The 21,615-nt window shown below is 52.1% G+C and overlaps 2 protein-coding genes across 8 annotated transcripts in view; both read left to right on the forward strand.

Annotated features, from left to right (window-relative positions):
* The window catches only part of ANKRD24 (ankyrin repeat domain 24), a 33,373-nt gene extending 22,551 nt beyond the window's left edge, over positions 1-10,822 (forward strand). For 5 of the 6 annotated variants that reach the window (XM_045589074.1, XM_045589073.1, XM_045589076.1 and 2 more), the window contains 9 exons: positions 591-635; positions 722-820; positions 1,651-1,723; positions 1,952-2,070; positions 2,239-3,747; positions 6,492-6,659; positions 10,020-10,145; positions 10,364-10,429; positions 10,519-10,822. In XM_045589074.1, the coding sequence (XP_045445030.1) occupies positions 591-635; positions 722-820; positions 1,651-1,723; positions 1,952-2,070; positions 2,239-3,747; positions 6,492-6,659; positions 10,020-10,145; positions 10,364-10,429; positions 10,519-10,596 (2,283 nt within the window). In that variant the 3' untranslated portion in view covers positions 10,597-10,822. Of the gene's footprint in view, positions 1-590; positions 636-721; positions 821-1,650; positions 1,724-1,951; positions 2,071-2,238; positions 3,748-6,491; positions 6,660-10,019; positions 10,146-10,363; positions 10,430-10,492 lie in introns of all 6 variants that reach the window. The other variant, XM_045589075.1, reaches the window with a different exon arrangement.
* Positions 10,823-11,974: 1,152 nt separating this feature from the next.
* EBI3 (Epstein-Barr virus induced 3) lies at positions 11,975-20,177 on the forward strand. Of its 2 annotated transcripts, XM_036459965.2 has the most exons (5): positions 11,975-12,417; positions 13,486-13,606; positions 14,622-14,803; positions 16,181-16,338; positions 19,353-20,177. In XM_036459965.2, the coding sequence occupies exons 1-5, from the start codon at positions 12,351-12,353 to the stop codon at positions 19,503-19,505; spliced, it is 681 nt and encodes a 226-aa protein (XP_036315858.1). In that variant the 5' UTR covers positions 11,975-12,350; the 3' UTR covers positions 19,506-20,177. The 2 variants fall into 2 exon arrangements, with proteins under 2 accessions (XP_036315858.1, XP_036315857.1); XM_036459964.2 differs by lacking the exon at positions 11,975-12,417 and having other exon boundaries at positions 13,258-13,606.
* Positions 20,178-21,615: the final 1,438 nt, after the last annotated feature.

Below are 21,615 nucleotides of genomic sequence, written 5' to 3' on the forward strand. Positions count from 1 at the left end.
TAATATATTTTATTGATTTTTTTACAGAGAGGAAGGGAGAGGGATAGAGAGCTAGAAACACCAATGAGAGAGAAACATCAATCAGCTGCCTCCTACACACCTCCTACTGGGGATGTGCCTGCAACCAAGGTACATGCTCTTGACCAGAATTGAACTTGGGACCCTTCAGTCCACAGGCTGAAGCTCTATCCACTGAGCCAAACCAGTTTCGGCTCCCTTTATTTTTATATAAAGCACTTACTGTTATTGGACTTACTATATATTTGATTCATGTTTACCTATTCGCTGGTAAGCTCACGAAGGAAGGCATAGTTAATGGTGCCTGGCTCACAGTAGATGCTTGGTAAATATTTATAGGATGGACAGATACTGAATGGGTGAGTGAGTGAATGAATTAGTGGCCAAAAACGGGGTCTGGCACAAGGAGGCACTCAGGAAGTACTTAGTAGTGAGTGAGCGGGTAGAACAGTGCTGGGCGTGCGGTAGGTGCACAGCAGCTGTCTGTGGTTGGGACGGAGGGCTACTAAGCAGACGGTGGGCCGGGGATGCCCCCGCCCGGATCCAAGTCCTGTCCTCACTTCCTCCCTAAGCTGCCCGAGGCGGAGGCCAGCTCCCTGCACAGCCTGGAGAGACAGGTAGGGGGAAGGTCGGGGAGAGCCAGCCACCAGCTGCCCAGTGTTTCCTCCTGGAGACCGGCTGAGCCGCCACCACGTTCCTCCAGGTGCAAGAGCTTCAGCAGCTGTTGGCAGAGAAGCAGGAGGAGAAGGAGAGTCTGGGACGGGAGGTGGAGAGTTTGCAGAGCCGGCTGTCCCTGCTGGAGGTGGGCGGGGCCTCTCTTCATCAGTTGCATAGCAACCACACCAATTACAGTCTCACACACATGAAACACACACAACAAACATACAAACACAATCTCATACACATAAAGGACACTTCCCAAAACACACAATCACGCACACACAGAGATGGACAGCCATGCTCCTATACATGTGATCTTACACATATAATAGGCAAACAGACAACAAACAAATCCATGAAGGCACAATCATGCACACATCACAAATATGTGCATACAGCAAACCCTCTCATTTAATCACATATGCAGATGACACCACCCCAAATACATATAAACACACATTTCTCAAAATACTTAATTATACAAACATATTCATATACATATTCAAATGCAAGCACACACGCACAACAGACTAAAACACAAGTGCAGAATCAGTCTATCACAGGAACTCACACAGGAGAGGCAAGGGCCACTGCCTAGAGGTTAAACGCGCGCGCGTGCGCGCGCGCACACACACACACGCACATGCTCACTGCAGACCCACAACCTCACACCCTTACAGGATGGACTCGCTGCCCCCCTCCCAGTCCCGGGTGTCCAGGCTGCACATACAACCCCAGTCATTGGGGTTATGGTCACACACTTGGTCAGCGATCGGGCCATTGACTAATGTTCTGGGAGGCCAGCAGAGTCCTGGGCACGCAGTAGGCACTCTATACTTGTGGGCCAAACACAACATTATGATGCTTGTATGGTCAAACAAACCCATGAACATTTCTGTCCACTCCAGATTCCCGGGGGTTCCTTGGGGTGGGAGGGAAGGACCCCAAGACAGACACTGGGCCCCCTTTCAGAATGAGCGGGAGAACACCAGCTATGACGTGGCCACCCTGCAGGATGAGGAGGGTGAGCTGCCCGACTTCCCAGGTGAGCCCCCCTTGTCCTTCCCCCATGCACCCCCCCACCTGGTCCCTGGGTCCCAGGAGGCGGAGCTTCTGCCCACAGGCTTGGAGAGAGTTTGAAGCTGAAGGGAAGGTTGGCCCTCGGTTGTTATTTATTTCACATGCCCCGGGGGGCCCCAAAGCCCTGCTCTAGACCCCAGCTTCCATCCCCTGTGGTTCGGGACCCCAGGGTCTGACTCTGTGACGCTGCCAGGGGCCGAGACATTGCTCTCCAAGCAGCTGAGCCCGTCAGCCCAGGAGCTGTTGGCCTCGCTGCAGGAACAGGTGGCCACCCTCACCAGACAGAACCAGGAGCTGATGGAGAAGGTCCAGGTGGGGAAACCAAGGCCTGGTAGAGTGGCTGTGGCTGGGACAGACCTGCGGGGCTTGGGGTGGGCACGTGGCTGAGCCCAGGGGCAGGGAAGGTGGCAAGACTGCCTTGTGCCCCCACGGCCGCTTCAGCTGCCACTGGCCCCCTCTCACCCCCACTCCCACCTCCAGGTCCTGGAGAACTTTGAGAAGGATGAAATGGAGGCACACGGGTCCGCCGAGGTCGTCCCCCTGGCCCTCTATGACTCTCTCCGGGCTGAGTTTGACCAGCTGCGCAGGCAGCATGCCGAGGCCGTGCGGGTGCTGGAGCAGCAGGACGTACAGGGGAGCCCCAGAGAAGAGAAGGCAGCCCCTGGGGAACGCAAGGACACAGGAGCCAAGACCACCCAGAATGGTCCAACAGAAATGGAGACTGATGGCACCGTGGCTCCCGAAACAAAAGTTAATGGAGCGGAGACCACAGATGATGGGGCTGCAGAAGTCGGAACCTCGGAAGCCAGGACTTCGGAAGCAGCATCCACAGGGACCGAGGTCATGGAAACTAAAGCCAGGGACAGTCAGGCCGTGGAAACAGAGGGTGCGGGAGCCGAGGCTTTGGAAACAAAGGCCACAGGGACCGAGGTCACAGAAACGAAAGCTCCAGGAGGAGGAGGAGACCGGGAAACGCAGGCCGCGGGAGCAGAGGCCACAACTCTGAGAGTAGAGGAACCAGGAATGAAGGCCAGTGGAGGGAGTGAAGTGGAGGGAGAGCTCAGAGGCACAGAGACCACAAATGCGGAGGCCACGGGAGTGGAGGCCACCCCCCCTAGTGTCTCCTCTGGCCCCGTGCTACACCCTGGTGCTGCCGAGGCCTCGGAAAAGCTGCAAAACGAATTGGAGACTAGGATTCGAGGCTTGGAGGAGGCACTCTGGCAGCGGGAGCGGGAGGCAGCCACCGAGCTGGAGGCAGCCCGTGGCAAGTTGGAGGCCACAGAGGGCGAGGCTGACCGGCTGCCGGAGCGGGTGTGTGAGGCTGGTGGTGGTGACATGGTCCAACTGCGGGCGGCCCTGGAGCAGGCCCGGGAGGACCTCCGAGACCGGGACTCCCGCCTCCGGGAGCTGGAGGCCACCTTGGCCTGGCTGGATGAGGCCCGAGCGGCCAGGCTGCTGGCCGAGGAGGAGGCTCGGGGCCTGCGGGCAGAGCTGGCCCAGCGGGAGGAGGTGAGGCTGGAGCAAATGCGGGAGCTGGAGGTGCTACGGGAGCAGCTGGCCACTTCCACGGCCGCGGAGGAAAAGCAGCGGACGGCCGCCGCGGAGCTGAGCCAGGCTCGGGAAGCAGCAGAGGCCCGGGCCGCTGAGCTGGCCGAGGCCTGCGAGGAGGCTCGGCGGGGCCTGGCAGAGCTGCACGAGGCCTCCGAGGCGCTCCGCCAGTCGGCGGTGCCAGCCTCGGAGCATCACCGGCTGCAGGAGGAGGCCCTCGAGCTGCGGGGCCGGGCGGCCAGCCTGGAGCAGGAGGTGGTGGCCACGGGCAAGGAGGCTGCCCGGCTGCGGGCAGAGCTAGAGCGGGAGCGTGTGGGCAGTGTGGCCCGCTTGGAGCACGAGCGCATAGTGGGTGCCCTTCAGGCCGACGTGGCCCGGCTGGAGGGGCAGCTGGAGGAGCTAGGACGCCGCCACGAAAAGACCAGCGCAGAGGTCTTCCAGGTGAGCACGGCCGAGCCCCCTCCAGCACACCTCGCAGCCACTTGGCCGCCTGTTTTGACCCCGCAGCCAAAGCATGTTCCAATCCCATAGATTTCAGTCCCATAGACACTAGCCCCCGCCAGTGTTTCTAGGTCGACCTTTGACCCTGTGGCTATTCTGACCTGGATATTTCAGTTTGCCTTTTCTTCTTCTTTCTTTTCCTTTTCTATTCTTTTGTTTTGTTCGTGTTTTCTCCTTTAAATCCTTTTGGCTGTTTCGACCCTATCTTTTTTTTTCTTTTCTTTTTTTTTTTAATGGTTAGCACTTTTTGTATTCTTTTAATAAAATCAGCTTGTATCCCAAAGTCATGGAGAAATACTCATACATTTTTCTGCCAGCATCTTTGTTGTTTTTGTTTCACGATCTTGTTTATGCTTTGGCTCTAATTGTGTGTATGGTGTGAGGTGGGGATCAGTGTTTACTCATTGTTTTTGCATGCAGTGAGTTGGGGGTTTTACCCTGATGTTTTTACCAAATGTCCATTTTCTCTGCTGATCAAGATGACTCTGTTTTTTCTCTCCCACTGGCTCTTTTGAGATTGTCATTTTATCTTATGATCATTTTTATGCTTCAACCCCTTCTGGGAGAGGACCTCATGCATCAGGATTTTTTTTTTTTAATCTAATTTTGAATCCAGTATATTTTTATGCTGAGTTTTTTGTTTGTTAATTTATTTGGTTCCTGATGGTGGACTCCATTTTTTTTCTTAAACAAAACTGGGAGTTGCCAGGACCGGTTTGGCTCAGTGGATAGAGTGTCAGCCTGCAGACTGAAAGGTCCTGGGTTCCATTCCGGTCAAGGGCAAGTACCTTGGTTGCGGGCACATCCCCAATGGGGGTGTGCAAGAGGCAGCTGGTGGATGTTTCTCTCTCATCGACGTTTCTAAGTCTCTGTCCCTCTTAATTCCTCTTTGTGTAAAATCAATAAAAATATATTTAAAACAACAACAACAAAAACAAACAAAACTGGGAACTGTTATAATAAATATGTAAATAAGAAGCTACACTCATTACTTGTCAGGAAATCATTTTCCTCTCTGAGCTTCTGTTAACTCACCCATATAATGGAGATAATTCTTAGTCCTTGCATGAAAATTAAGTGGCTTAACTTATGTTAGCTACTTAGGACAGTGATGGTACAAGCAATTTATAAATGACAGCCAGAATTATCCTTTCTCCAAGAACAACCTGTTTTTTAAATATATATATATTTATTGATTTCAGAGGAAGGAAGAGGGAGAGATAGAAACATCAATGTTGAGAATCATTGATTGGCTGCCTCTTGCACGCCCCCTACTGGGGATCAAGCCTGCATCCTGGGCAGGTGCCCTTGACTGGAATTAACCTGGGGCCCCTCATCCACAAGCTGACACTCTATCCACTAAGGCAAACCGGCCAGGGTGAACACCCTCTTTTTAAAATTTTTTCCCCTTTATTGTTTAGAGAGAGAGAAAGGGAGAGGGATAGAGAGATAGAAACATTGATGAGAGAGAAACATCGGTTGGTCAGCTGCCTCCTGCACGGCCCCTCCGGGGATTGAGCCTGCAACCTGGACATGTGCCCTGACCAGGAATTGAACCCGTGACCTCTTGGTGCATGGGACAATGCTCAATGGCTGAGCCACACCAGCCGGGAAGGTAACCCTCTTTTACACTAGTTAAACCCTTGATCACAGTCAAACTTAAGTATGACCATCTTCATGGGTGTCTGCAACTTTACCTTCCTAACTATCATTTCTTTTTTGTTTGTTTTGTTTGTTTGTTTGTTTGTTTTTTAAATATATTTTTTTATTGATTTTCCACAGAGAGGAAGGAGAGGGATAGAGAGCTAGAAATGTCGATGAGAGAGAAACATCGACCAGCTGCCTCCTGCACACTCCCTGCCAGGGATGTGCCCGCAACCAATGTACATGCCCTTGACCGGAATCGAACCTGGGACCTTTTAGTCCATAGACCGACGCTCTACCACTGAGCCAAACTGGTTTTGGCCATTTCCTTTTTTGGATAAATTTTACAAGTCTGATTTGATTTATCAATCAGTTTAGGATTTATTTAAATAGTTAATGTGTGCCAATCTATACTAATTGAAACATCTAGTTATTATCCACTCTTCCCTGGAGCTGTTATTTCTATAAGATCTATGTTCCCTCTAGGATCGATTTTTGCAAAGCTCACATTGCTCTGGTCTTGATATTTTTGTGAAAATGCAGCCATCAACTTTTGAACACCTATTTGCTTTTCGTCCAGATTCTTCTGGTTTTCTTTCATTTTGTAAGAAATCCCCAAACCTTCAACCACTAGCAGAGAAAAGAACATTAGTGGTAATAATAATATCACCAACCGGAATAAAGCACCTACAGTGTGTCAGTCACAGTTCTAACTGGATTCCATGTACTTGCTCATTTTATCCTCACACACCCTGTGAAGTGGGGAGCTATTCTCATCCTCATTTTACATATGAGGAGTCTGAGGCACAGGGAGGTTAAGTCCCTTGTCTGAGGCCACACAGCTAGCAGGCCAGAGGTCTTTGGCAGGGTCAGGATGTTTATAATGCCCTGTGGAATTCGGAACTTCCCTGAATCAAACTCCTCAAGCTCAAAATGGGCTTGAATGTCCTCAGGACAAGATAGAGGGTCAGAGGAAGTCTGGGGTTCAGGATCTTTGTGGTCCAAGTGTCCTCAGGGTCACACGTGGGCTTGGGCCACAGGTGCAGCGTGAGGCCCTATTCATGAAGAGTGAGCGACACGCAGCGGAGGCCCAGCTGGCCACGGCAGAGCAGCAGCTGCGTGGGCTGCGCACGGAGGCTGAGAAGGCACGCCAGGCCCAGAGCCGCGCCCAGGAGGCCCTGGATAGGGCCAAAGAGAAGGACAAGAAGGTGGGTCTCCTGTTCCTATACTCAGTTGAAGGTCCCCACTTCACAGAGATTGGGGGAATCTAAGAATGTCCCAGCTGAGCCGAAACCGGTTTGGCTCAGTGGTAGAGCGTCGGTCTGTGGACTGAAAGGTCCCAGGTTCGATTCCGGTCAAGGGCATGTACCTTGGTTGCAGACACATCCCCGGAAGGGGGTGTGCAAGAGGCAACTGGTTGATGTTTCTCTCTCATCGACGTTTCTAGCTCTCTCTCTCTCTCCCTTCCTCTCTGTAAAAAAATCAATAAAAAATAAAAATAAAAAATAAAAAAAGAATGTCACAGCTGAAAGGGTTCTAGGAAATGAGCCCATTTTCCAGAAAGGAGGCTGAGACAGAGAAGGAAGGGGACAACTCAGACACATAGGCTACTGTTCCAATTACTAATTACTATTAGGTCTAGTAACAATTAATGTCGTTTTCTAATACTTTTTTAAATCGAATTTATTTAAACAATACAACAAAATTTAATCAACAATATAGTTGCCGTTGTTTTCTACTACTTGTGCCCAACGCTCAGGAAGCATTTTAATCCCTCTGTTGTAAAATTCTTGTGATTTTGATGCGAAAAATTCGGTCAATGCATTTTTGAGGCATTCTTCATTAATTAAATTTTTTTCCAAGAAGAAAGTTTTGCAAAGAACGAAACAAATGGTAATCGGAAGGGGCAATATCAGGAGAATATGCAGGTTGAGGGAGAACTTCCCATTCCAACTGGCGCAGTTTTTCAGCAGTGATTCTTGCAGTATGCGGTCGTGAGTTATCGTGGTGAAGAATTACGCCCTTCCGATTAATCAGCGCGGGTTCTTTTTCTCTTAAAGCTTGGGCTAACCTTTCCAATTGGGCACTATACACTGCACTTGTAATGGTTTGGTTAGATGGTAAAAGTTCATAATGAAGAATTCCTTTAAAATTCCACCAAACACACAACATCACTTTTTTCGCATGCAAGTCAGGTTTTGGCGTGGGCTGCGGAGCCTCATTTTTGTCCAACCATTGAGGCCGCCTTTTCAAATTAACATACAGCACCCATTCTTCATCTCCGGTAACAATTTGCTCTAAAAACGGCAAACGGTTTTGACGAGAGAGGAGCAAACTGCAAATTGTGACTCTTTGATTACGGTTGTTGTCGGTCAACTCATGAGGAACCCATTTTCCAAACTTTTGGACTTTGCCAAGTGCACGCAATTGATTGGAAATTGTTTTTTGTGAACAATTTAAAGTTGTCGCAAGCTCTTGTTGGGTAATTTGAGGATTTTGCACCAAAAGAGCTTGAAGAGCTTCTTGATCAAAATTGGACACACGGCCTCAACCGCTCTTGTCATCTAACAAAAAATTTCCCTCGCGAAATTTCTCAAACCAACGCTGGCATCTTCTGGCACTAACTGCATCTTGACCAAGAGCACTACAGATGTTTTTTGCAGCCTCACTTGCTTTTCTTCCTAATTGGAACTCGTAAAGCATGCAGTGCCGAATATGCTCTTCATCCGTCATCTTCTTAGCCCTAGTTTTGCAACAAAAAACAAACCAAACACAAACTTTTTCAAGCAAAACTTGTTAATTGCACTTCACACGTTCTGTAGATACCACGTGTTTGAAGGTTATGTCAATACAAGTCAACGCCAAGCAAGATTTTAAACGAATGTTTTAAAATGACATTAATTATTAATAGACCCCAACAGTAACCTTTATTGGGTGCTTATTGCATGTCGGGGCCTGTGCTGTGCATTCAATATGGATCAATGCATTTATTTATTAGTTTTAAAAATATTTTATTAATTTCAGAGAGGAAGGAAGAGGGAGAGATAGAAACATCAATGATGAGAGAGAATCATTGATTGGCTGCCTCCTGCACACCCCCTACTGGGGGATCAAGCCCACAACCCAGGCATGTGCCCTTGGCCGGAATCGAACCCGGGACCCCTCAGTCCATAGGCCAACACTCTATCCACTTAGCCAAACCAGCCAGGGCTGGATCAATGCGTTTAATCCTCACATTAAGTTCCAGTAAGATTGCTCTTTTTATTATCCCATTTGAGGAAGCTGAGGCACAGAGATGAAGCCACTTGCCCAGGGTCACACATCTATGCAATGGTTCTTCCAGGCTCAAACCCAAGTTCCCAAGTTCTTCTCTTAAATAGTAAGAATAACGATATCTGAGACCTCTGGCTGTTACTCAGATGATTTTCACATGTCACTTTTAATCTCACAACTAAGAGCCAGAAAGCATTTTTACCTTCATCTTCCAGCTGAGCAAACTGAGGCTCTGAGAGGCAAAGCGAATGGCTCAAAGTGACACAGCATGTCACTGGATAGTGAATGTGACCCTCAGAGCCCAAGGGCTTTAGTGCAAAGAGTCATCCAGATACGTCTTGCTGTGTGACCTTGGATAAGTCCCTTGACCTCTCTGAGCCCGTTTTCACATCTGTAAAATGAAGATAAAGTTGTGGTAGAGATTATGCTTTGTTTGTATCAGAGTTTCTCTTTCTCAGCATGAAAGTGCAAGTCATGCTCGTGGCATGCAGGGCAGGTCACTCTCTGTGGGGCGTGTCTTGGGCACTGTGGGCTGTTGAGCAGCATCCCTGGCCTCACCCACTTGATGCCAGGAGCTCTGCGGACATTTCCATTGCAGGAGAGGCCCTCGGTGTCCTCTGGGGGCAGCATGGCCTCTGATGAGAGCCTCTTCTCCGCAGGAATAATAATGGAGTTTGGCATTATCGAGTGCCTGCTCTTTGCTCAGCAGTTCACACTTAGTCACTGTTCAGAATCAGTTAGCTGGTGGGAACCATGGTTCTCTGTACAGCGGGGGAAACTGGGCTCAGAGGGGTTGAGTCATCTTCCCAAGATCTCCTTTGAGAAAGGGACAGAGAGGGGCCCAGCCCAGGGCTGCCTGACAGCCACACCGCTTCCCGCCCCTGTCCCACCAGCTTCCTTCCCAGACTCCCACAGGGGATGTGACAGGAGCCACAGACGTTCACTGTAAAGGACCCGGTGGGCAGTGTTTCTGGCTCAGGTCTGCCATTGCAGAAGAAGCCAGAGGCGACCTCATACGAAAGGGCGTGGCTGTGCATCCACACAAATTTGTGTATGAACACGGGAGTGTGAATTTTATCTAATTTTCACGCGTCACATTCTCTTTTTGACTTCTAATCCCCCGGGCATTTAAAACTCTGGAAACCATTCTTAGCCTGAGGGCCAGAGTTTGCTAGCCTCTAGGATGTGGCCTTCCCTCGCAAGCCTGTCCCACCTCTCTTACCCCTGCTGCCCCCAGCCCTGAGCTCAGGGTCACCAGGGTGACCCCTGACCCCTCCCACCCCACCCCACCCCAGATCACAGAGCTCTCCAAGGAGGTCTTCAGTCTGAAGGAGGCGCTGAAGGACCAGCCAGCAGTGCCCGGCAGCTCCCAGGTGGAGGCCCTGCGCGGCCAGGTGGAGGCCCTGCAGGGGCAGCTGGAGGTGAGAGCCCACCGGGCACACAGACACCCGGGAGAGGGCTGGGGGCACGCAGGAGCCGGGGCACATGTGCCAGGCCTGGGAGGAAATGTTGCAATATTTTGTCAACTGGCACTGTCTTACTGGGCCATGCCATCACCACGGGGGCTCAGGGTACGAAGGGGGCACTTGGCACCTCGGGGCTGTCCTGCTTTTCTGAGCGCCCCTCCGCCCGCCCGCAGGAAGCTGCCCGGGAGCACAGCGCGGTGGTGGCCCTGTACCGCAGCCACCTCCTGCACGCCATCCAGGTGAGTCCGCCGGGCTGTGGCCGCCCCCGGCTGCCCGCCGGCCCTCAGTGGCAGGGCGCCCAGGCTCTCCTCTGTCCCCCCCACCCCAGGGCCAGATGGACGAAGATGTGCAGCGGATTCTGAGCCAGATCCTGCAGATGCAGAGACTCCAGGCTCAGGGACGCTAAGCCTCGGGACGCGGGCCCTGCTTGCTCGGGCCTGCCCGGGGCGCGGTGGGGCTCACACTGACCTTCCGGGCTCGGAGATGAGCCGGCCCCGGCCCGGCTGTCCCTGGTGTCCACGTCTCAGGCCCTGCCCCTGCCCCTGCACCTGCCATCGGAGACTCTGCGAGTTCCCTCGCTCACGCCCTGTCTTCGCCAGACTCCACCCCCGGAATAAAGCTCACGGAGCCCAGGGCGGCGTGCGGCCTGATTGCTGGGCTCCCACTTCGGGCAGGGGAGAGGGTGGCCCGGGTTAGGGTGGGGAGTGGGAGGCACCCCCTCCCGCACCCCAACCTCAGTCCCCGTGACGAACACTGTGTTACTGCAAAATTTCAAAAAGTCAAAATGGAATGGATGCCAAAAAGTTCACATGAACAGAATCTCCGAGGGAAGACAGAGGCCACGCCTGCACTGACCTCACTTTCCTTACCCTTTGCCCAGCCCCTGGGAGGGAGCCCCCCCCGCCCCCCCCCTCCGGCAACTTCCCTGAAATCCCCCGGTGGTTCTCGGCCCTTTCCAGCTCAGGGAGCAGGTGACTAAGACTGTGAACCCCCATGTCCAGCCTGCCCCCGGGGGTTTCCTCGCTCCCCGGGGAGCACCGTGTCCAAGGCTTCAGCGGCCAGGAGAATGTCCGTGGGGAGGGGCTGCCCAGGCCTGTCTCTCTCTGGCCTGGGGGTGGAGTGGCCGGTGAGGGTGGGGACGCAGTCCCTGTGGGCCATGCGTGAAAGGGCATCTCCTGTGGAGATGCTGGGTCTCTCCTGTCCCTGCCTTCTTTTTTCCGAGACCTTTGTGTGTCAATCTCTCCGTCTCCTGACCCTTCTCTCTTCCTCTATCTCTTTTATCTCTCCCTATCTCCATCTCTGTCTCTCTTGTCTCTGTCTAGCTCCTTTCTCTCTCCCTGTCTCTATTTCTCTGTCTCCTCTCTTAACTGTGTGTGTCTAACTCCATCTCTGTCTCTCCCCTCTCCTCTCCTCCCCTTCCCTCTCCTCTCCTCTCCTCTCCTCTCCTCCCCTCCCCTCTCCTCTCCTCTCCTCTCCTCTCCTCTCCTCTCAGTCTCCTACCCCCTCTCTCCTCTGAGTCTCCCACCCCCTCTCTCCTCTCCTCTGAGTCTCCCCTCCCCTCTCTCCCTTCCCTTCCCCTCCCCTCCCCTCCCCTCCCCTCTCCTCTCTTCTCCTCCTCTAAGTCTCCCCTCCCCTCCCCTCCCCTCCCCTCCCTTCCCCTCTCCTCTCCTCTCCTCTCCTCTCCTCTCCTCTCCTCTCCTCTCCTTTCCTCTCCTCTCCTCTCCTCTCCTCTCCTCTCCTCTCCTCTCAGTCTCCTACCCCCTCTCTCCTCTCAGTCTCCACCCCCTCTCTTCTCTCCTCTGAGTCTCCCTCCTGCCCCTGTCTCGGCCTTTCTCCATGCGAACTCCCCTCTGGGGTTTCCCCAGCCCCTCCTCACTGCAGCCGGAAGGAAGGACTGACTGTGCTGGGAAAGGCCACGGGGTCTCCACTTCTCCCTTTTGTGGCCTCTTCCCCTGCCCCCACCCTCAGAGCCTTCCGCACCCTCGTCCCAGGGTGGCCAGTACAGGGACCGGCGGATCTGCTGCCCCTGCTTGACTCCTCACAGCCCCACAAACCTGCCTGTGCGTCCAACCCAGAGAAAGGGAGGGGGCCTTGGCAGGGTCTGAGCGCCTGCTCCCCAAGGTGCCCCGTGCCCCAGCTTCTGCAAGGAGCCCGGGAGTCATGGCCCCGCGACTTCTCCTGGCCCTTGTCCTCTGGGCTGGCTGCTCGCCCTGTAGTGGGAGTGAAGGTATGTAGGGCCCCCGGGGGTTGGGGGACCAGGGCCAGTCTGTGGACTGGACTTCGCTGTGGAACATTCTGGAGTGGGGTGGGAGGGGATTACCATCACATTCCACAGATGGGAAAGTGAGGCATGGAGATGAATCCTACTCCAAAGTGACACCAGGTCCTGGCAGCCACAGCCAGGAGGGAGGAGGGATGGAGGCGGGGGGGGGGGGGGGGGGGAGAAGGAGAAAGGGTGGGGGTTAACTGCATGCATTCATTTCATGTGCTTCAAAACAAAACTGTAGCCTGGCCAGTTTATCTCAGTGGGTAGAGCATCGGCCTTCGGGCTGAAGGTCCCAGGTTGGATTCCAGTCAAGGGGCACGTACCTCGGTTGCAAGCTCAATCCCTGGCCCTAGTTGGGACACATTGGGGAGGCAGCCAATTGATGTGTCTCTCTCACATCGGTGCTTCTCTCTCTGTCTCTCTCCCTCCCTTCCACTCTCTCTCTAAAAAAAAAATAAAAAAATAAATAAATAAATAAATATATATATATATATATATATATATATATATATATATATCTCCTCTGGTGAAGATTAACAAAACCAAAAATCTGTAACAAAGAGGGGACACAGCAAAATATCTCCCTCCCATCAGGATTCTCCACTCCCGAGGGCTCCTCTGTGGCTTGTTAACCCTGGAAAATGAGCCAACAGTCCTGCCTTTGCAGGTTGTAGGGGCGAGAGATGACTTGAGTGTCTTTCATTCATGGACTCATCCCACCAGCCTGTTAGCGCTCCAGGGAGGCGGGATGAACGGGGTGGGGGTGTTGGGGAGGGTGTGTGTGTGTGTGTGTGTGCTGCACAACCCTGGCGTCTCAGAGCTGGAGAGAATCAGAATCTTACTGTTTCAGGTTCCAGTCTGTGACTGTAGACCTCTCAGACTGTGGGAATTCTAAGGCTGGAATGTTGACATTCCAGAAACCTATAGAATCTGGGACCTGCGCCTCTAGGGTGGCTTTCACCCCAAACCCTGGGTACGTGTGGGGAGGTTTGAAAGCTCACGCTCCTCCCTCCTCCCTCACCCCTGCAGCCCCCACCCAGTCCAGGGTGTGGTGCCGGGCCTTTAGGTACCCGATTGCCGTAGATTGCTTCTGGACCCTGCCGCCTGCTGCAGACTCCGCCAGGCCCGCGTCCGTCATTGCCACGTACAGGTCAGAGCGCCACAGCCAGGCCTGCAGGCAGCGCTGGCCTGGAACCCTGCACGCTGGGGCAGCGCGGCCTGCACAGCTGTGCCTCCTGCAATCATAGTTCACGCCAGGGGTGTTGTTTAAAATGTTCTAGAAGCCACATTTAAAAAGTGAGAGGAAATGGGTGAAATTAATTTTAATATTTTATGTAAATAATATCTATATTTCCAAATACGTCTCATTTAATGATTGAGCATACTGTAATTGGACATACTTATACACAATATATATTGATACATTCAAATTTAGAATAGAAGTTAATATAGAAATAACTAAAATATTGTTATCATTACTTTAAAAATTAATATTTTACATTTTTTATACAAAGTCTTCAGAATTCCACATGTATTTTATGAATATGGTGCGTTTCAGTTCAGATACTAAACTTTCATTAGAAATTCTTGCTCTCTGATTGGATTTCATAAAATTTGCAGTTGAAGCTATAAATTCATGCACCCAGCTTGTTCCAAACAACTTCCCCAAGTTTTCTGATAACTGGAAACATGACATAAAGTACACCAAACTTAAAAGTCCCACTCAGTCGTGTCAGCTGTGTTTCAAGCACTTGACCCCACAGGCAGCTAGTGACTGCTGCATGGGACAAGGTAGCAACAGGGCATTGTGAGTGTTGTAGAAAGTTCTATGGATGGCACTCAGCTCCAGTCTCTGAAGCCTGAAATCCTGGCGTCTCAGAATCTCACCGTTTCAGGTTCCAGAGTCCGTGACTCTGTAGACCTCAGAATGTTGGAATTCTAAGGCTGGACTGTTGAATCTGGGACCCGAGCATCTAGGGTGGTTTTCACCCCAAACCCTGAGTATGTGTGGGATCCTTGATGTCAAGTGAGTGTCTCCCCCAGGGTCACAGAGACAAGAGCAGGACCCCGAACCAGGGCTCCGCACCTTCTGTCCCTACTTGGGGTCTGGGCACAGGCAGGGCCAGCAGGAAGTCTGAGGCCCTCAGTGCCCACTCTGTGACCAGGCTTGGAGTGGCCGCCCACGGGGAGAGCCAGCCCTGCCTCCAGCCAACACCAGAAGCCAGCAGCTGCACCATCCCAGACGTCCACATGTTCTCCATGGTACCCTACATGCTGAACATCACAGCTGTCCACCCCTCAGGCAGCAGCAGCAGCAGCTTCGTGACCTTCATCCCAGAGCACATCAGTGAGTGGGGGCCGTGGCTGGGGGGCGAGGAGGGTCACTGGCTTATTTGTGCTCTTCCGCCTCTCTAGGTACCCCACCTTCTGCCTCACACAGTCCTGCCTCCACTTCACAGTTAATCAAGATCCGCCCACTTCTCTCTCCTCCTGAGCCTCCCTGAGCCCGTTTCTTTCCTTTAAAAAAAAAAATAGATTTCAGAGAGGAAGGGAGAGGGAGAGAGAAAAACATCAAAGAGAGAATCATTGATCAGCTGCCTCTAAATCCCTCTTCTGGGGATCGAGCCCAAAACCTGGGCATGTGTCCTTGATCAGAATCGAACCTGGGATCCTTCAGTCCACAGGCCGATGCTTTATCCATTGGGCCAAACTGGCTAGGGCCTGATCTGGCTTCTTTGCCGCCCACCTGAACCACAGTCCTCTCACCCTAGTTTCTGGTTCCCACCCTCTTCCTTCAGCAGCCACCAGAGGGCGCCATCCCTGAATCAGCCACCAGAGGGCGCTGTGAGCACCCTAGTCAGGTCTCGCCCCTCTGCCTACAGCTCTCTAGCTCCCGCCTTCCTTGGGGTAAATGCCAAGTCCTCTTATGACCCACAGGGCCCTGTATGACCTGCCCCAGCTCCTCCCTAGCATTAATGGGGGTGGAGGGATGGCTGCTAATGGATGTGGATTTCTTTTGGGGGTGATGAAAATGTTCTGATTAAATAGTGGTGTTCCTACAACATCCTGAATGTACTGAAACCTACTGAACCGTACACTTTGAAAGGGTGAGTTTTGTGGTATGCGAATTATGTCTCAAAAAGTTGCATCCTGCCGAAACTGGGTTTGGCTCAGTGGATAGAGCGTCAGCCTGGGGACTGAAAGGTCTCGGGTTCGATTCTGATCAAGGGCATGTACCTTGGTTGCGGGCACATCCCCAGTAGGGCGTGTGTAGGAGGCAGCTGATCCATGTTTTTCTCTCATCGATGTTTCTAGCTCTCTATCTTTCCCCCTTCCTCTCTGTGGAAAATCAATAAAATATATTAAAAAAAAAAAAAAGTTGCAAGCCACTTTCTTCCTTGCACTCCTGAACTTTCTCCCCTACTCCTTTTTTTTTTTTTTTTTTCCAATTAGTAATAATCACGCCCCGGATAAACCTCATTGGCTACGGTACTGCCACCGTGCAAACTTTTCCCTACTCTTTATGATCAGTAGATTTCCTTCTGTCTCTTGCCTTCTGTCCTGTGGATTGAGCTCCAAAAGGGTTGTGTCTGTACTGATCACGGCTGTGTCCCCAGTGTCCAGAACATCACTGGACAGTCAGGAGACCCTCAGTCCGTATTTGTTGGTTGTTTGCATGCATGAAACTGCCCCCTGCTGACCCTGTCTCCTGCTTGTCTGTCAGTCAAACCAGACCCTCCAGAAGGCGTGCACCTGAGACACCTCCGCGGGCAGGGGCTGTGGGTGCAGTGGGAACCTCCCAGGTCCTGGCCCTTCCCGGAGATCTTCTCACTCAAGTACTGGATTCGCTACAAGCGTCATGGAGCTGCCCACTTCCGCCAGGTGAGGAGGATGAGAGGCAGCTGGGGAGGATGATTCCCGGTAGAACAGCACGTGTAAGTGCACCGAGGCCTCCCCTGTAGCTTGAGATTGCTTGTGGCCATCAAATAAAGGCAGCCTCCAGCTCCACTCCTGCTCCCGCATATCTGCCCAAAGGACTTGAAATCAGGAACTCAGACAGAACCTTCATAGTAGCGCTATTCACAATAACCGAAAGGCGGAAACAGCTCCATGTCCATCAGTGGGTGAATGGGTTCACAAAGTAGGCCCACCCACACACTGAGTATGACTCAGCCAGGAAAGCACCGACACTCACTACAGTGTGGATGACCCTTGGAAATATGCTGCTCAGTGAGAGAAGCCAGGCACAAAAGGTGTGTATGTCCACTGATGTGAAATGTCCAGAGCAGGCACAGCCAGGAATGGAAAGTAGATTCATGGTTGTCAGGGGCTGAGGAGGAGGATGGGGAGTGACTGCTGATGAAAACAGGTGTGTGTGTGTTTTTTTTTTTGGGGGGGTGGAATTTTCTAGAATTAGAGGTGTTGGTTGCACAACATTGTGAATGTACTAAAGGATAGTAAATTGTCCACTTTAGAATGGTTAATTTTATGCTATGTAAATTTCATCTTGATTGAAAACAACATATATTATTTTAACTTTAAAAAAAAATTTTTAATTGATTTTAGAGAGAGTGAGCAAGGGAGAGGGAGAGAGAAACACTGATCTGTTGCCTCCCATACATGGCCTGAAACCTAGGTATGTGCCCTAACCAGAAATGGGACCCACAACCTTTTGGTGTATGGGATGACTCTCCAACCAACCAGGGCTGTTTTAACAACAACTTCTTCAACTCCTTCTCCTCCTCCTCCTCCTCCTCCTCCTCCTCCTCCTCCTCCTCCTTCTCCTCCTCCTCCTCCTCCTCCTCCTTCTTCTTCTTCTTCTTCTTCTTCTTCTTCTTCTTCTTCTTCTTCTTTATATATTTTATTGAATTTTTACATAGAGAGGAAGGGAAACGGATAGAGAGTTAGAAACATCAATCAGCTGCCTCTTGCACACCCCCCACTGGGGATGTGCCCGCAACCAAGGTATGTGCCCTTGACCGGAATCCAACTTGGGACCTTTCAGTCCACAGGCCGATGCTCTATCCACTGAGCAAAACTGGCTAGGGTTGTCTTAACTTCTTAAAAAATAAAAACTAAAGGCAGTGTCCTGTGAGCATCCGCAGGTCGGTGTGTCCTGGGCAGGGCCGTGTCCTGGGCTGAGGAGCGAGCCCCGTGGATGTGGGAGTCTCCGGTGATGGGGATTCTTCTCCATCTGCTCTCAGGACAGTGCCATGAACTATGGGTGGCTGCTGAGCCATTCCAATGTGGCAAGTAGCCCAGGAACTGGCTTTTAAATTTTTTAAGTCTTTGCAGTTTCAAAATTGAGCTCGAACTCACATGGCAGAAAACTCACTGTTTTAAAGTGCTTAAGCCAGTGGCCTTGAGTGTGCTCATAAAGTTGTGCCACCATCAACCTAAATGTAAGACTTGCAGCACCATATGGCCTCCGCTATGGGAAACCCAGGTAGGGCAGGGCAGGGAGCTAGGCAGACCTGGGGCTGGGCAGCTGAGCGTGGGGGCTGGAACGGGACCTTCCCGAGGATTGAGTGAGATGGGAGGAGGTGAGGGTCAGGTCAGGGAGGGAGAGTGTGGAGCAGCAGGGACAGGAGAGAAAAGATGGACAGGAGAGAAAGCAGGAAAGGCGGACCTGAGTGGGTGTCTCATTCGTACCCATGGGACTTCAATCCTGCGTGGGGACAGGAGAGGCCAAGGCCATTGAGAGAAGAACTGATTACATTTCCTGAGAGAAGGGGACGTGCCGCGCCACGCAGGGCCGTTTTACAGGCAACATCAGGATGCAGGAGGCTGGAGCAGGGAGGTGGAGCAGGGGGCTGGGGCAGGGGGTGGGGCAGGGGGCGGGAACAGGGGGCGGGAACAGGGGGCTGGGGCAGGGGGGTGGAGCAGGGGGTGGGAGCAGGGGGGTGGAGCAGGGAGCTGGGGCAGGAGGCTGGAGCAGGAGGGAGTGGTGAGCCAAGGCAGCGCCCTGCTGGGGTTCCCCGGGAAAGGAGACAGGGTGGGGTGAATGCTGGGGGCCGGCGAGGTGGGTAATCCTGTGGGCTCTGGGCCGCATGGGTGATCTCAGGTGCCGGCACCTGGCACTGGGTGACGTAGGGCAGGAGGATACTGGCCTGTGGGGGGAAATGAGAGAAAAGGGCGGGTGGGGGTTTAGACTCTGATTGTTTAGTTTGTATGTGAAAGGGATGCTCCTTTGCCGTCTCTAACAACTGGCTGACCCCAAGAAGGGCAGTCTGCTCCCGGCCAGCAAGATGTTAAGATGCCAAAATATCCTAAGATACAAAGAAATTAAAAAAAAAAAAAAAAAAAAAAAAAAAACATGGTCAATACAGTGGGACTGGGGCAGGGGTCTTCAAACTACGGCCCGCGGGCCACATGCGGCCCGCAGAGGAGTCTGATCCGGCCCGCCAGGTTTTTTGGGCAGTGAGCGCAGCCGAGGTGTTACAGTAGGAATTAGTAGTTCATATAGTCCGGCCCTCCAGCTCTCTGAGGGACCGTGATCTGGCCCCCACTTTAAAAAGTTTGAGGACCCCTGGACTGGGGGTTGGGGAGGAAGGCATTGAAGCCAATGGTCGAAGCTCTGGTTTAGAGCCAGGAGGAGGTGGGGGGGGAAAGGGAGAGGTCTGGGAGTGAGGGATCTCACCACTGAGACGTCCCTCGAAACTGGGCCATCCCTTGGTGCGGTCCAGGAAGGACTCCTGAACGAGTTGGCTCTGGGACCAGCAGGAAGCCCACACAGGTCAGGACCACACAAGCCAAAGACTGGCGGGGGGGGGGGGGGCGCTGTGAGGGCAAATGGTTTAGGATGGAGCCCTGAGGACTGAGGCTCAGGCACACAGACCGCTGGACAATGGCCTTCCCAGCCTGGCCACCCACTGACCACCGTCTTTCTCTCTCAGGTGGGGCCCATCGAAGCCACGTCCTTCACCCTCAGGGCTGTGCGGCCCCACGCCCGGTACTGCATCCAGGTGGCTGCCCAGGACCTCACCGACTATGGGCAGCCCAGCAACTGGAGCCTCCCTGCCACTGCCTCAGCGGCTCTGGGCCAGTAGCAGGGGCTTTCCAGGCCCCTCCCCCTCACTGCTACCTACTCCAAGGCGGGTGGAACCTGACTGGCCTGGGGTCGCTGCTGCCCAGTTGCTGGGCACCTCGGACAAGTGACTTTGCCTCTCTGGCACTGAATCTCCTAATCTGTGAAATGGGGGTGTACTCTCTCCTCTGACTGCAAAACTGTGAATGTGACATATCATTTATTGTTTAATGAGACATTGTTACTAGCATAGACTCTGCCTCCCTTTGTCCAGCAGACCCAGAGAGGAGTTAGAGAGGACGGAACAGAGCAGGACACACATACAGTGAGTCGCCACTCTGTGGAGAGGGTCAGGGCTGGACGAGAGGAAGAGAGGAGCGTGAGCAGCTGGGGGAGGAGTGGAGGGGTTCTGCCTGGGATGGGATGGTGGGAGCTATGCAGTTCAGTGGTTTGATTCACCCATCGTCTCAAAAGATGTGAGCCCCAGTGTGAGTGGACACAAAGGGGACGTCAGTTTGTTTGGGAAGATTTCTCTGAGGAGGGGACAAAGCAGCCAGGCCTGGAAGTATTTTCTCAATCCATGGGTTTGTTTGTGGATCTCACTTAGGGCTCATCTCAGAGGTCACCTCCTCCAAGAAGCCTTCCCTGACCACATCATCTGTGGTAGGCAGAATAATACCTTCCCCCCAACTCACACACACACACACACACACACACACACACACACACAGATAATACATCTTAACCCCCAGAATCTGTGAATATGGTACCTCACATGCCAACAGGGGCTTTGCAGGTATGATTAAATTAAGAATCATGAGGAGACTCCTTATTTAAAGTTTAACGATCTTTCACTAAGTTAATGAACATCAAGGAGTTATTATCCTGGGGCCCCAAGAAAATAACCAGGATCAGGCAGGAGCCCTGGCTGGTGTGGCTCAGTTGGTTGAGCATCGCCATTCACCAAAAGGTCACTGGTTTGATTCCCAGCCTGGGTACATGCCCGTTTCAGGTTTGCTCCCTAGTAGGGGGCATGCAGGAGGCAGCTCATCATTTCTCTCTCTTTATATCCCTTTATCTCTCTAAAATCAATAAAAAAACATATTTTAAAAACTTTTAAAGAGGGAGGCAGGAGAGTAGAGGGAGAGATAGACAGTGATGTGACAGTAGAAACAGAAGTCAGAGTGATATGGGGCCATAAGCCAAGTATTGCAGGAACTCTAGAAGCTGGAAGAGTCAAGAAGATGGATTCTCCCCTGGAGCCTCCAGAAGGATCCATGACTGCCATCCATACCAGACTTCTGACCTCCAGGGCTCTAAGATACTAGCTGTGTGGTAAGATACGGAGCTTGCGGTATTCTGTTATTACAACAGCCGTAGGAAACTCATACACCACTCTCCATGGTTAGCCTGTTCTGTCTTCAGACCATTTACCAAGCCAGGAAAGGTCCTTTTGTGTATTTATTGTCCATCTGTCCCACAGCGACCCCTGGAGGACAGGCATCTTCTGTCGTGTTCTCTGATGTGTCCCTAGAGGGGGAGCACGTATCTGACCAAACATCTAGCCCTAGTCGGTTTGGCGCAGCAGCTAGAGTGTCAGCCCGTAGACTGTGGGTCCAAGGTTGGACTCTGAACAAGGCCATGTACCTCAGTTGCAGGGTCAATCTGTGGCCTCTGTGGAAGGAAACGAATCTGTGTGTCTCTCACATCTATGTTTCCCTCTCTCTGTCTCTCCCCCTTCTTTCCACTCTCTCTAAACATCAATGGGAAAAGATCCTTAGGTGAGGATTAACAAAAAAAAGTTAAATAGTACAAACATTTATCGAAGGAAGGGAGGCCTGGCTGGTGATCTCAGTGGTTAGCGCACCCTCACACACAGAGAAGGGTGGGGGTTCCATTCCCGATCAAGGGCAGGTACCTGGGTGGCTGTTTCCATCCCCAGCCCGTGGGGGCGCCTGCGAGAGGCAACCAACTAATATTTGTGTCTCAATTTATATTTCTCTTCCTCCCTCTCTCCTTTCTACTCTCCAAAATCAGCGGGAAATATCCTCGGATGAGGATAAACAAACAAAAATAAATAAAAAGGAAGGAGGGAGACTGGAGAAAGAATTGAGTGGGATTTCCTCTTTAAA

Source organism: Pipistrellus kuhlii, unplaced genomic scaffold, assembly GCF_014108245.1.
Source record: "Pipistrellus kuhlii isolate mPipKuh1 unplaced genomic scaffold, mPipKuh1.p scaffold_m20_p_30, whole genome shotgun sequence".
NCBI lineage: Eukaryota > Metazoa > Chordata > Mammalia > Chiroptera > Vespertilionidae > Pipistrellus > Pipistrellus kuhlii.

Coding starts and splice junctions, on each gene's coding strand:
- EBI3 (XM_036459964.2), top strand. CDS start 13,359: ATGTTGACATTCCAGAAACCTATAGAATCTGGGACCTGCGCCTCTAGG. Junction 13,607..14,621: donor TCCGTCATTGCCACGTACAG/GTCAGAGCGCCA, acceptor CTCTGTGACCAG/GCTTGGAGTGGCCGCCCACG. Junction 14,804..16,180: donor CTTCATCCCAGAGCACATCA/GTGAGTGGGGGC, acceptor CTTGTCTGTCAG/TCAAACCAGACCCTCCAGAA.